General features: G+C 42.8%; 1 protein-coding gene across 1 annotated transcript in view; it reads left to right on the top strand.

The window, feature by feature from the left end:
- The window catches only part of LOC148892903 (cytoplasmic phosphatidylinositol transfer protein 1-like), a 36998-nt gene that overhangs the window by 17959 nt on the left and 4338 nt on the right, over positions 1-14701 (top strand). The window contains exons 2-8 of the mRNA XM_089007235.1: positions 1338-1486; positions 3367-3455; positions 4563-4570; positions 5363-5434; positions 7079-7174; positions 7699-7854; positions 8133-8196. Of these exons, the coding sequence (XP_088863361.1) occupies positions 1338-1486; positions 3367-3455; positions 4563-4570; positions 5363-5434; positions 7079-7174; positions 7699-7854; positions 8133-8196 (634 nt within the window). The remainder of the gene's footprint in view (positions 1-1337; positions 1487-3366; positions 3456-4562; positions 4571-5362; positions 5435-7078; positions 7175-7698; positions 7855-8132; positions 8197-14701) is intronic.

Here is a 14701-nt window from a genome sequence, read left to right as displayed (position 1 = left end):
GAGTGATCTGCAGCAGAGGCAAATGCTGAGTTGTCTCGTAAAGTCATGTAGTTTATTCAATACATTGCAAAAATTAAAATTATAAAGAGCAATACATTGGGGAGACTAAACAAGTTCTCCAAAAAAGACTTTGGCAACATCGCAGAGATAATACTAGTGGGCCTCAATCGGTAGTACATATGCACCTAAAAGCTAGCAACCACTCATTTGACGACAATGAGGTTAAAATCTGAGCAAAAGAAAATAGTTGGTTTGAAAGGGGAGTAAAAGAAGCTATTTTCATAAAACAGCAAAATCATTCGTACAATAGACTGCTTTGGCAACATATGATTAGTCATGCTGATGAGGTGATACCAGGGCAAATAGGGCAATCAGGCCTGTTGTCAGTCAGGATAATAGAAGCTATCAGTGGAGCTGCAGGGATTAGTCCTCCGCTCCTCCCAACCTGTGAGCAGGGACCGATCATAGCAGAGTCCAGCACCGCCATGTCTGGACAGTAGGGATATATATATATATATATATATAGGGCTGAAACTACCAGTAAGACTTTAGTTTGCTGATGAAGCTTCTCGGATGGGAAGCGAAACGTCCAACACCTTCAAAGAAGTACAGATGACGGCTGAAGAAACCTTTTCATCGATGGACCATTCCTGTACGACTGAGAGCTTACACAGACACATATTTAAATATATTTCAGATGACTGCTTATTCTTTCCCCTCTGACAGTATTTCCCAGCACAGCTACATGCTAGATAAAGGTCAGAGAGAAAAAGGGCAGCAATTGGAGTGCACTGGCTTTAAATTTCCATCTGCAGGTCTCCAGCCCCTGCTGCTTGATAGCATGTGACTGAAAACAAATCAATCCATCCGTATTCTATACCGCCTGTCCTCATTTGGGTCTTGGCGCCCAGTCAAAAGGGAGAATGGTAAAAGTCCACACAATATACTGGAGATAAAAATCTTCACATTATTATAATCTGATAGAACTAAAACATTTGTACAGTATATGATTACCTGATGATTATACTGGTTAATCATTTGAGGAAAAAAAATCATCAACTGCACCGGTTTCACTGTAGCACCTTCAGACGCAATGAAAGTGTCCCACGTGGTCTGTCTGATGCTGCTTTGCTTGTTGTTGTTCCTCACCGTCTCTGCAGGCTTTTTGTCTGTCCATGACTTGTAATACCAGTGCCTTGTTTTGCTCAACAGCAGCCCGCCAGTCACGAGCCATCAAACAATGTTCACATTTTGTGGTCTATCAGCTTGAGACCAAATCTACAAATATATGGTGCAGTGTTTCCATGTAATAATTGTCTTTTCTTTTCATGTTGCAGTACCGTATCGGGCAGCTTTACATGATCAGCAAACACAGCCATGAGCAAAGCGACCGAGGGGAAGGTGTGGAAGTTGTCCAGAACGAACCTTTTGAGGACCCCATGCACGGACAGGGGCAGTTCACAGAAAAACGGGTCTACCTCAACAGGTCAGTCGCTTAGTTTTAGTTTTAACTCACATGTAGTTGTCGTGTAGGAGAAACTGACTTCAGAAAAAACCTTTATTCGTCCCACAATGACTTTTGGTTGTCTCTTGTGTATTCTTTAATTTGACCTTATATATGATACATATAGTTGTCTTAACTTGTGTCACCCCCTCGAACATACACTCCAGGAAAAAAGTCTGGTACAACTGATTTTTTTCCCCATCTTGTGACATTTTCTAATCTGCAGTTTATTGGATCCCACAATCATATCGTCCTATAAAGTATGTATACCCAGCATTTCAACTCATGCTATGTTTGCAAACTGCAAAGCAAGTAGCTAATGAGCATTTTGTGAGAGCAGACAGTCCATACTGCCCTCTCTTATGGAGGAATGTGCCCATGTTCTCTCTCTTTTTATTTATTTACCTTTTCTGAACAGAGGTGTTTTTTCTAACAATTTTATCGCGGATCAACCTCAAAATCCCTGATCGCGTAGTCTCGTATTATTTATAGAGAAATAATGAAATGAATTAAAAATTGTCGAATTTTGTGAAGTAAAAAATTGATTTTGGATCTTTATCTCAACAGATAATGCGAACATTTCATAAATGTAGTTTATACACACGGTTGAATTAGAAATTAGGGATGCCCATTCCTCAACAGAGTGTCATTGGGGCAAAATTGTTTTTTGCACAGTCCTGCAAACAAACAAATTCCTGATGCGCGTCTAATGACAGAGAATAAATGAAAATACAGCGATCCACTTTGATACAGTTTAATCCGTGAAGTTTAACATGCATTAAACATGTCAAGTAGACGATGGAAATGGAGAGAGAAGAGAAAAGAAGTAGAAACGTTGCAGTTGACTGATCGGAGTACAATCACCTGTGTCAGCATTCACCGTGCAAGGGGACCATTCATGCTGACTCGACACAGTGCTGCCCCGCAGGAGCAAAGTAAAAGCTCAAGGAGTTGCTTCTAATCATATACTGTACTTCCAAATTTTCCCCAAAAATGCGACTTATCCTCCAGTGCGACTTATATGTTTTTTTTCTTCTTAATTATGCATTTTCTGGCTGGTGCAATTTATAATCCGGAGCGACGTAAAAAATACGGTAGATACGTAAAAGACAATCCCCATTTTTTTCTATTATTTTTGTGGAAGCAGATTTGAGTGAATGCTGGGAATATTAATTCTTATTGCGAAGCAGCTTTCGTTGTTTGTCCAACATAACAAACAGTATCTGTTTTGTTCTATAACTCTGCATTGCATGCAAAATCACCATTCAGTTATAGTTTTTCACAGACAGCCCTTGCACTGTTAGATCTCATGAGACGGAGTCGTGCGTGCGTGTGTGTGCATTTGTGTGTGCGTGTGTGTGTGCGTGTGTGTGTGTGTGTGTGTGTGTGTGTGTGTGTGTGTGTGTGTGTGTGTGTGTGTGTGTAAACAGTGCAGTATTTAGTAAACTGCTCAAGCAAATCCACCACCTGCTGCGGGTTAATTTAGTTGATAGTGTAGCCTATAAACTTTTAAAAGTCAGCACAACTGACTGTTATTTCCAGATGGCTTCCTCCAGCAGTTAAAAAACTTGTGGGGTAATTACTTAAAGTGGTCTGTCTGCCTTTGCGAATGGTTGTCTTCCTCTGCTTGTCTATTAAAAAATATTTTACACTTGGCATTTTCATTGTTGTTTTGCCTGATGTTTGTGTTTCAAAAATAATCCAAAAGAAAAGCTTTGCGCATGTCTCTGAGCAATTTTGGAAGTAATAATTCTTGCATCCACTAATCTGTATTGTCAGCAAGTAGAACAATATGACTGTTTTGATGACAGTAGCTACTACAGTCAACTTCAGCAGCGCCTCATGACTTTCTTTCTCTACAGTAAACTTCCCAGCTGGGCTCGAGCAGTGGTTCCAAAAATCTTTTATGTGACCGAGAAGGCGTGGAACTATTACCCTTACACCATCACAGGTTAGCATGTTTCAACCATCAGCATCTGTTTTGACTTTTACTGCCTTGAAGGTGACTTTCACGTGCATACTTAACAATGACACAACCTTTGGTTTCACCTGAAAGGAGCGACGGTGTTTGGTACTCGATGCGGGAATGTGTGTACTGCTGTTGCACAAACAATAGGAGCTTTGAGTGTTTCCCTTAGTGGGATGCATTTTAATTAATATGTGGCAATTAGACAATGTTTTATTAATCTGGTGACCTTTTAAAATAATACGTGCTACTGGAAAATGAATTTTCATTGAATTAGGGCTGTCACAATCAAATATCGTTACAATATTATACTGTTAGTTATTCCAATGATGAATCAAAATAAAGAACAATTTAAGTGGGAGTGGTGTACTCGCCAACGTTTTTGAAACAGGTTCAACTACGTGTCAAATTCAGCATATTTCTTTTGTGACTGCAAATGACATTCATTTATGAAATACATTAAACTGATTTTTTTTTCTTCCAATGAGTTGACTGTCATTCAGTTTTTGAAAGTTTTTGAGAAATCAGATGAATTGGACCATTTCAAGTAAAAGTGACTTAAAATGACTTTTCCATTATCAGAATAGTTGTTGATTATACTGTATTGCCGATTAATGTGTTCATCTTGACACATCTATTGACTCTTCCCTCCCCAAATTCTCACTTACTGAACATTCTAAAATCAATAGCCACCAGGCAAAATGTCTGTGACCCCAAATACGTCTTATACGTGCTTACCTCAGTGCTACCATAAAGCTGCCAACTACAGTATCTGCGCACAAAGTAATTTGATGCCCCTTATGAGAAAAGCCCAAAGAACGGACAGTGTACACTTGAATGCCATGCTGATATGTAACAACGAGATTGATGGTGACTCAACAATGGCACTGCAAGTCACACTTGGGTTCCTCACTTGCCCTCAGCGTGAAAACCTGAACTTGAATTCAGCACATTGTTCAGTCATTTATGCTATCAATTAAATGTTTTCACATTTTAAGATATTTGGGAAGCTGTGAATGTTTAATTTTGTCTTTTGTGTTTTTTTGTTCTGCCTTTCTGGACATGACCCGATGTGTATTCTCCACCCTGTAGAATATACAGTAAGTATTATTTCTACCAATTTTGCACTTGTATCAAATTGGATCTTACTTGTGCATGAACGTCAAAGAGAGAGAGCTGCTTAAATTATTTTTTCTCAGCTTGTCTTGAGAAACCAGACCCATCAGCGGCAATCAATTAAAATCCATATTTTTCCTTTACAAAATTTTCAGTAGTAGTAAAGGAACTATATGTTTGCAAATAACCCAAACATACACGCCAGATGTCTTTTGAGTAGACTGACTCACAATGTTCACATTTTTACTGACACCATTATTTTGAAGTTGCATGCAGGTGGGGGAGAGAGAGCGGGTATCATTTCCCGTCCGAAATAATGTGATACATGATTGAAATCACGACACTGTTAACAAAGAGGGCAGTGATGACCTGTGATTAATTGATAGAGTTGTTGACAAATCACAGTGTAATATTGGTCCTTTCCCTACTATTCAATGTCTTTTATGTTGATGAGAAATGTCAACACCATATAAGACCGTCACACGACAGTGACAGAATGACGAATATTTATTTAAGTGTGCGAGTAATTTGTCATACATGTGCCAGTGTTGACACGTGAAGGCTAAATTTACTCTTGTCAAGCGACTCTGTGCCTGAATGCATTTAAGTTTTCAAGCACCGTTGAGCTTACACCTCACTTTAATGTTACGATTCATAAACCAGAGTTGAAATATGAAACGACAATGTGAATTATAGAGCAAAGTAACAAAAGAAGTCGACTTGCACATGTTTAAATACAGTATGTTTGTCCCCACCCCTCCCTCCCGTTATTACAGTGCTCGTTCCTACCCAAGTTCTCCATTCACATAGAGACGAAATACGAGGACAACAAAGGCATCAATGATAATGTAAGTGCATTCAAGTACAGAACATGAAATTTCACAAGATTTATCACAGCATGAGGCATTTATATTATTGGAGATAACTTTGCATAAGATTTGAGTCTGCCATAGAAATGGCTCAACTTGTTGTCATGAGTATCCCTTGTGTATGTATGTGTGAATAAAAATGCACTGTAAACTCCACCACGAGGGATACAGAACGATACATGGTGTTCCTTGAAAGATTAAGATGCTGTACAGCACAGGTATCAAAGTCAAGGCCTGGGGGCCAAATGTGGCCCGCCACATCATTTCATTCGACCCACGAAAGCAAATCAAACTTGTGAAATTCCATGATGCTTGCAAAAGTCTGAACCAAAATGTCAAATTGTCCCATGTAAGCCACAATAGGAGTCAATATTTTTTACTTTTTGAAAATTAGTTATTCATTAATTTGTTGTGCACACAACTCCACAATATGTGGAGGGCATTAAACATTCTAAGGTCTTCCCCAAATTCATAACGGCACTCGAGAGGTGATCGTAACTACAATGAGTATGACACCCTTGCTGTACAGCATAATGTCGACAGTCCCTAAACTGTGCTAAAGACACACATAGCCTGATTTTCTCTTTTTAATCATTTGTATTCCGTACATTGGAACCTTAAAATGTATTTGACGGGGTCAGACGAGACAAGGATAAGGAGACCCTATGTGAAAGATTTCAAATGTCCTTGAACCTTTGGGGTGGGGTTTGTACTGCTGAGTTTCTGAGTAAAATCTTTAAATTCCAGAAAATGCAGGGAGAAATTGCTTTACTGGTTTGATGGGATTATGCACACGTTTGCATTGTCATTTCTTCCCCTCTTTTGTGTTGGAATACAACAATGCTCAACGCATCAACAAAGAAAAACACCCTCGTGGAATTAATCCTTGATATGTCTCATGAGATATTGTGACGTAGTGCGCGGGATTTTGTAGGATGGAGCTTTGGCACAGTGACAGATAAATCGTCGAGAAAATTGGATTTTTAAATTGCGGGAATGAGCTTCAGTGACACACACGCGCGCACACACACACACACACACACACACACACACACACACACACACACACACACACACACACACACACACACACACACACACACACACACACACACACACACACACACACACACACACACACACACACACAAAAATATTCTTCCCACTTATACACGTATACCCAGGCCCAACTTCATACTGACAGAGAACTGTGATTTATTTTTCAGGTCTTTTGCTCATAACGCATAGTAGCGAAGAGGAGACAGTCAACGAACAACTAAATTAGGCACTAAAAAGGACACTTGTATTTGACTTTACACTAAAACCCTTCAGCATTTTTATTGTTGTGGCGCTTCAATGTCATCGAAGTACCAAAGATCATTGTGAGAAATAAACGTGGACGTGCTGCCCCCTAAAGGATCTGTCAGGAGTTAACAATATGATTACACGGTCCAATCTTGTAGTCTCACATATGAAACAGTGCGTTGATTAAAAACTCGAAGTCTACGCACAAAATCTCGTTTTGTGCCGAAAAGTGAGACTGTCTGTCCACTCTCACAAGGAAAATTTGAAGTTTTGTCTTCATTGTCCCTCGGGTAAACTCAAAGTATTTGTTTTGAACAGATCTTTGACTCTGAGTTGAAGGACCAGGAGAGGGAAGTGTCTTTTGTTGACATTGCTTACGACGACATCCCTGATCGCTACTACAAGGAGTCAGAGGTGAGATGGCCGTCTTCCTGGTGTTATGTCTGTTACCAGCATGCTCTCATTGTTAATTACACAAGAACGCAGTAAAAGACTGTTAGATGTCATGTTAGTTACAAATGAAAAACATTCACCAGTTTCATTGTAGTTTACATTTTGAAAACGATCCACCTTTCACCTTTAGTGCTCGATTTGATCGGAAAACCATTTTTTTGGACCATATTGACCTCTACCCTAATGAAGAGTATTCTAATTGAGTACACATGTAAAACGTTCGAAAGGAATCTTCAGAGAATGTGAATATGGACATTTCTCAATCCTAGTCCATGTGATTACATTTTCCGGCTCAATGAATAAGTCAATATTCTAAAGCACAGGTGTCAAAGTCAAGGCCCGGGGGCCAAATCTGGCCCGCCACATCATATTACTTGGCCCGCGAAAGTAAATCAAACTTGTGAAATTCCCTGATGCTTGCTAAAGTCCAAAGCAACATTTCAAGTTGTCCCAGATGCACATAACTACAATGTGGACCAATGCAGGACCTGCGGTACTTTAAGTCAGAGAAGACGTCGCGAGGCATGCTTCAGGAGGGATGGAGGGACACGCAACATCCCATCATGTGCTCGTACAAACTGGTGACGGTCAAGTTCGAGGTGTGGGGTCTGCAGACACGAGTGGAACAGTTTGTGCATAAGGTCAGAATCAAAGTTTTGTCAGATTTGATTTGGAAATCATTCTGCCAACAATAAAAAGTAGATCGAACAAACACAGCTTTATTGGCTGTGATTCTTGCCCAATACTATTTTTGCTGTGACTATGGTTTACCGTCCAAAGTATCAAACCAAATATGTACACAGTAGCCACTTGTATGGTAATTTGTACAGAAGCTACAAATGTCAACTTTTAAGTATGTAAATGTGAAGATTGAAGAGGGGATACTACACAACATTCCTCTGCAAAACTGTTTCTGCAGGTGATTCGGGACGTGTTGCTACTTGGACACAGGCAGGCTTTCGCTTGGGTGGATGAATGGATAGGTGGGTCAGTCGGCATTCAAGCTCCAAAAAATCTCATCTTTTCTATGACGGGGATCATGCTTAGAGATTTCATGCATACAATATAAAGAAAAGTATTGGGAATGAGTGTAGGTCAATGAATCATGATATAATAAAGAGGTCATATGTGTTTTTCTGAATGAGTGGTTCAAAATCTGCAGTTACGCTGATTCTGAGTTGCTCCCTGAAGCAATGTATTGCGTCACACTGGCCGATTTCTCATACATTCCAGTAAGCAAGTGGATGAATTCACAATTTGTATACTGGTTCATTCTAATGGCGAAAACTAACTGAATTAAAATGTGATTTTATGAGTAATCAATGAAGGGCCTGACTTCGACCCATTTGTCTCCTCGAAATATAAATATTTCATCTTCTGAAACACATTGAAGGGTTCTATACTTCCAACTTTGTTTGGTATAGTTTAGGGTAAGTTTAGGGTGCCGTATTTATTCGAGTATAACGCGCACACGTGTATAACGTGCACCCCTAATTTTCAATAAAAAATCAGTATACATTTTTTTTTACTTTTTCTTGGCTCTGTAACAGTATATCAATTAAAATATGAAGAACACTGAATCGAAACTGTGGATATTGGTAATTATGCAAAACAGCAATGCTTAACTCAACGTTTCAGTGTGGCGAGGCGAGGAAAGGAAATCCGGATCTTTCCGACAATCGAAACTGAAGTGCACCTTAACAACAGCTCGACTATGAAGAAGAGCCATGGAAATGCTGCCCACTCCCGGAAGGGATAAAGAATTTAATATATGAGTTTTTTTCCCCCAGGCCTCGTTTATAACACTGCACCCAAACTTTGAGTTCTTTTTTAGGTAGAAAATTTTGCGCGTTATACTCGAATAAATACGGTAAGTTTAGGGTAAGCTTTTTTTTTTTACTCCTTCGATGCATGACTGTGAATTTTGCAACATCATTGTTCAAAATATCTGGAATTATGGACGCTGTTATGTCCACACGGAGAAACTAATGGCACGTATTGTGGGTGCAATGGCTTCAGGTCCCAATACTTTTTTTTTCTATATTGTGTATGAGACGAAGCAGATATTGAAACATCTATTGTGAATATTGCAGAAATGTTATTGTTTATTAATATGCATGTACTTTAACTTTACCTGCAACCCTCACCTGTTAACCATACGGCTACCCGTTCTACACCTCCCAAACTGAGTTTATCCTATGGGAATGCCTTCAGTCTGCAGTGTCCGTGCATCCTCCACTCATCTAAAACCTCAAGCTCCCCCCTGCTATACTTAACACATGGATTTCTTTTGGCTGGAGAATGACGAAACCCATCCCACCTTCCATCCTGGACTCAAGGCTTTGTGCTTTGTCTGCATCTTGAAAATCTTCCGTGCTGCTCTTTCACTTGGGAAGCTTGTCCTTTTATGCACTGGTTCTCTAGTTAAGCTTTCTGCACAATGCATTTTTGCCACTTACATCTTCTTTCTTCCACGACCTGACCCAGACTAATAATAATAATAATAATAAATGTTATTTATAAGCACCTTTCAAAGCTTTCAAGGACACCTGAGAGGAGTTATCAGTTTTGCTCCCTCCCTTCCTCCTTCTTCCAGATATGACTTTGGATGACGTCCGGAATTACGAGAGCAAAATGCATGAGCAAACCAACATTAAGGTTTGCCATGAACAGGCAGAGCATTCCACAACAAATCCATCTTCACTGGATGCCATTGACATCCATGACAAAGCAAGCGTATGTGGCTTTTCCATTTGTCTCATGCCATCATTCCACTTGTTGCTCATTTTGAACACTATATCTGTGATGAATCAGAATCAGAATCAGAATCAGAATACCTTTATTCGTCCCGCAATGGGGAAATTTGCAGTCCACAGCAGCAATTGAAGAGGGATGGGGTTGGGATGGGAGTGAAAGGATAGAAAACAAGATATTCTAAGCATAACAAAATAAAAATGTCAACTGTATACTGTGCAAATGTAGATGTGCAAAAACCGTTCTATAAACAAGACTGTACATAGTGCAGAATCAAGAGATGCATTTAGATATATTGCAACAACCCATATTTACAAGTGTCCAGTTTTTTTTTTTTTTTTTTGTTTTTTTTCACATGTGATCATTGGGAATTGTGAAGCCTGACTGCAGTCGGTAGGAACGAGCGGCGGTACCTCTCCTTCTTGCAGCGCGGGTGTAATAGTCTCTGGCTAAAGGAGCTACCCAGAGCTGTCAGGATGGGCAGGAGGGGGTGGGAGGGGCTGTCCGTCATAGCTTTTAGTTTAGCTAGCGTCCGTCTGTTGCCCACCTCCTCAAGAGAGTCCAGCGAGCAGCCCACGACAGAACTGGCCCGCTTGACAAAGCGCTCCAGTCTTTTTCTGTCCCGGGTGGTGATGCTGCCTGACCAGCAGACAATGCCATAGTGGATGGCTGATGCCACCACAGAGTCATAGAAAGTCTTTAGGAGTGACCCCTGAACTCCAAAAGACCTCAGTTTCCTGAGGAGGAAGAGGCGACTCTGTCCCTTTTTGATTAGGGCATCCGTGTTTGTTGTCCAGTCCAGTTTATTGTTGAGAGTAACACCCAGGTACTTGTAGGAGGTCACCCTCTCAATGTCCGAACCCTGGATGTTCAATGGTGCAGGTGACGATTGTTTCCTGCAGAAATCCACCACCAGCTCCTTGGTTTTGCCAGTGTTGATCTGGAGATGATTCTGCTGGCACCAGTCCACAAAGTCCTTTGTCAGTCCCCTGTACTCCCTATCGTCTCCCTCTGTAATGAGGCCGACAATAGCTGAGTCGTCAGAGAACTTCTGAAGGTGGCAGGTTGGGGTGTTGTAGTTGAAGTCCGAGGTGTAGAGGGTGAAGAGGAATGGAGCCAGGACTGTTCCCTGCGGCGCTCCGGTGCTGCAGAGAAGCCTGTCCGACTCACAGTTCTTTACCCTCACGTACTGTGGCCTGTTTGTGAGGTAGTCTGTAATCCAGGATGTGAGGTGATGGTCGACTCCGGCATGCTGCAGCTTGTCCCCCAGTAGACTGGGCTGGATGGTGTTGAAGGCACTGGAGAAATCGAAGAATGTGATCCTCACCGTGCTCCCAGCATTCTCCAGGTGCAGCAACGCCGTATGGAGGAGGTAGATGATGGCATCCTCCACACCGATGCTGGGCTGGTAGGCAAACTGCAGCGGGTCCAGCGATGAGCTTGCCAGCGGTCGCAGGTGGGCGAGGACGAGTCTCTCCAGCGTCTTCATCAGGTGAGACGTCAGCGCCACCGGTCTGTAGCTGTTGAGCTCTTTGGGGTTGGCAATCTTGGGCACTGGGACCAGGCATGACGTTTTCCACAGCTGTGGAACTCTGCCCAGCTTCAGGCTCAGGTTGAACAAGTGCTGGACAATGTCACACAGCTGGTTGGAGCAGGTCTTGAGGAGTCGGGAACTGATGTCATCCGGACCTGCTGCCTTCCTCACCTTCATCCTCCTCAGTTGGTTCCTCACCTGCGCAGTTGTGACAGACAGGCAGGAACCAGGAGGCAGAGTGGCGGCTGAGGGTGTGGCAACAGTTGGGAGGGCAGATGTTGGTTGTGGAAAGCTGGTCGTGAGAGGGGGCAGGGAGGGTAAGGCCACAGTGAGAGTTGGTGCAGGTGCAGCTACAGGTGAAGTTGACGGTGGGCCGGGGGCGGCTGGCGTCTTGTCAAACCGATTGAAAAAGCGGTTGAGTTCATCTGCCCAGTCCTTGTCTTTTTCGTTCAATGTCACTGGGCTTTTGTGGCCTGAGATGTTTTTCAGGCCCTTCCAGACACCAGCGACATTGCTGGCTTGCAGCTGCTCCTCCATTTTCATCCTGTAGGCCTTCTTCCCCTCTCTGATCTTCCTCCTCAGTTGGATCTGCACGGCCTTCAGTTCCTCTCTGTTGCCCGACACAAAAGCCCTTTTCTTCTCCTTCAGGAGGACTTTTATGTCGGGATTAATCCATGGTTTGTTGTTGGCAAAACACCGCACAGTCCTGGTGGGTACGGTGTTTTGTTCACAAAAGTTAATGTAGTCTGTGATGGTGTTGGTGAGTGAGTCAATGTCTTCCCCATGAATCTCAGTAAAGAGCTCCCACCTGGTTGAATCAAAACAGTCCCGCAGAGCTTCTTCAGCTTCTGTGGACCATCTTTTGATCGTGCGGGTCACAGCTGGTTGCCTCTGGACAAGGGGTTTGTACACAGGCTGGAGATAAACCATATTGTGGTCTGCTCTTCCGAGAGGGGGGAGGGGGGAGGGTTTGTATGCGTCCTTGGCGTTTGAATAAAATAGGTCCAATATGTTATTGTCTCTGGTGGCACAAGTTACATACTGTGTGAATGTTGGGAGGGAGAATTTCAGGGAAACGTGATTGAAGTCCCCTGAGATGATAAACAAGGCGTTGGGGGACTGGGTTTGCAGCTTGTTTACAACAGATATGAGGGCATCGGAGGCAGCGCCGCCATTTGCCGTAGGGGGAATGTACGTCGTCACGGCTATGACGTGTGAGAATTCCCGTGGCAGGTAATGCGGCCGAAGGCTAACGGCTAGCAGCTCGATGTCCCGAGTGCAAAGTTTTTCCTTCACCGTGATGTGCCCAGGATTGCACCATTTGTCATTCACAAATACAGCAATCCCCCCTCCTTTCTGCTTACCGCTGCCTTCATTTCTGTCCGCTCGTACGAGTTGGAAGCCCTCCAACTCTGCGTGGGCGTCCGGAGTGATTGCCGAAAGCCATGTCTCCGTGACGAGTAGCAAGCTGGCTTCCCGGTACTCCCTCTGATGTCGCGTTAGCGCCGCCAGCTCGTCCATTTTATTTGGGAGCGATCTCACGTTCCCCATGATGACGGACGGGAGAACGTGTCGGTATTTCCTCGTTCTTTTGCGGCGATCTTTCCCGGCCCGACATCCTCGTTTCCTCCTCTTCAATTCATCGGGGATGTCTGGTGCGGCGGCCGCTAGTCCGCTGTTAGCCCGCCACGCTAGTAGCTGGTCTCGACTGTAAACAATGGGATTCCGCGTGCGCGTGGATTCCCCGTTCACAGGAGCGATGAAAAAGTAAAAAATAACGGCGATGAGCAAAAGAAAAGATGCCCATCTCCTCTCCGTAGGTTTATGGAACGAGATTAGGCAAAACAAAAACGGAAAAGTAAAGAAGTGAAAAAGTAGACAAGAAAGGGAAAGAGCTGCTGTGGAGGCAGCCACACAGGGGGGCGCCATCTTAACTACCAGCAAATTTTAGTTCGCTGATGAAGCCTCTTGGATGAGAAGTAAAACGTCCGACACCTTCAAAGAAGTACAGGTGACGGCTGAAGAAACCTTTTCATCGATGGACCACTCCTGTACCACTGAGAGCTTACACAGACTATATCTGTAATTATCTTTATGATCCCCCACTTGTTTTTATCATCACAAGGAAAGTTTGGTTTTCTGCTGGAGAACTTCTAAATCTAGTTAGATCATACAAAACTAAACAAAATATTACCGTGGATTTGTTTTGTGCCACTTGACTCAGGTTATCCTATATTAATTTTCACCAAACACTTCATTGTTGTTAATTCATCTCTCCTCAACCCAGACATGACAATGGATGAGGTGAGAGAATTTGAGCGGACAATCCAAGAAGCCACCAACCAGAAGATCGGGATGTTTCCCCCATCGATCTCCATTAGCGAGACCCCTTTGTCGTCCTGTTCCCTCACGGGCCCCGCCAGCGCCCCTTCCACTCCCCTGTGCACCGACGCCCCCGATTCCCTCTCGATCCCCAAGGACCGGCCCCGCAAAAAGTCAGCTCCAGAGACCTTGACTCTTCCTGAGCATTCGCCGAGCGGCGCGCAGCAGGAATCCGCAACCGGCCCACTTCCGTCTTTGAACCACCTTCAGTCTTCTACGTCGCCTTCCTCCAGCTTCAATCTGGATGAGATGGGAGAGCAGTAGATGGACTTCTCTCAATGTCTTCCCTGTCTGTTGCTTTCCCAGTATCTCATTCAGTTTAGACAAACCCCCAAAGATCGGGGACCAAATATTCCCATTTGTTTGGAATTCCCAATGAGAGATTGTATTGATTTTAGCGTATGTTTGCATGTAAATGATCGCAAAATTGTTTTTGTTTGGTATTCCTTCAATCAATAAGACAACAAAACTGTCCGCACTATTCTTGGCATGCCAAGACAGTACCATGCACGACTTGTCTTGAAACGCATCTTACAACTCCCAGAACAAACCTGTTATCAACCTTATTATTTTGGGCGATACGTGCACACGCATAATTATTCCTATGATCTTCTCTTGTTTTTTCGAATATAACAAAAAAGCTTAGCTATTTTCAACGTTGACGATGTCATGTGAACCGACAGTTTGAGACGTAATGTATACTCATTGTAACATTCTCAAAAGAATGCTGAAATCAACACAAATGTCTTTTATTTAGGCTTGCGTGAAAAATGGCCCTCTATAAAAACTAATCCTGAATTGTGTTACATTCACTTCAC

The sequence above is a fragment of the Hippocampus bargibanti genome, linkage group LG10, assembly GCF_051943395.1.
Source record: "Hippocampus bargibanti isolate YZ-2025 linkage group LG10, ASM5194339v1, whole genome shotgun sequence".
NCBI classification, from domain to species: domain Eukaryota; kingdom Metazoa; phylum Chordata; class Actinopteri; order Syngnathiformes; family Syngnathidae; genus Hippocampus; species Hippocampus bargibanti.
Note: the sequence above shows the minus strand (reverse complement) of the source record. Positions and strands in the feature narration are given on the sequence as shown.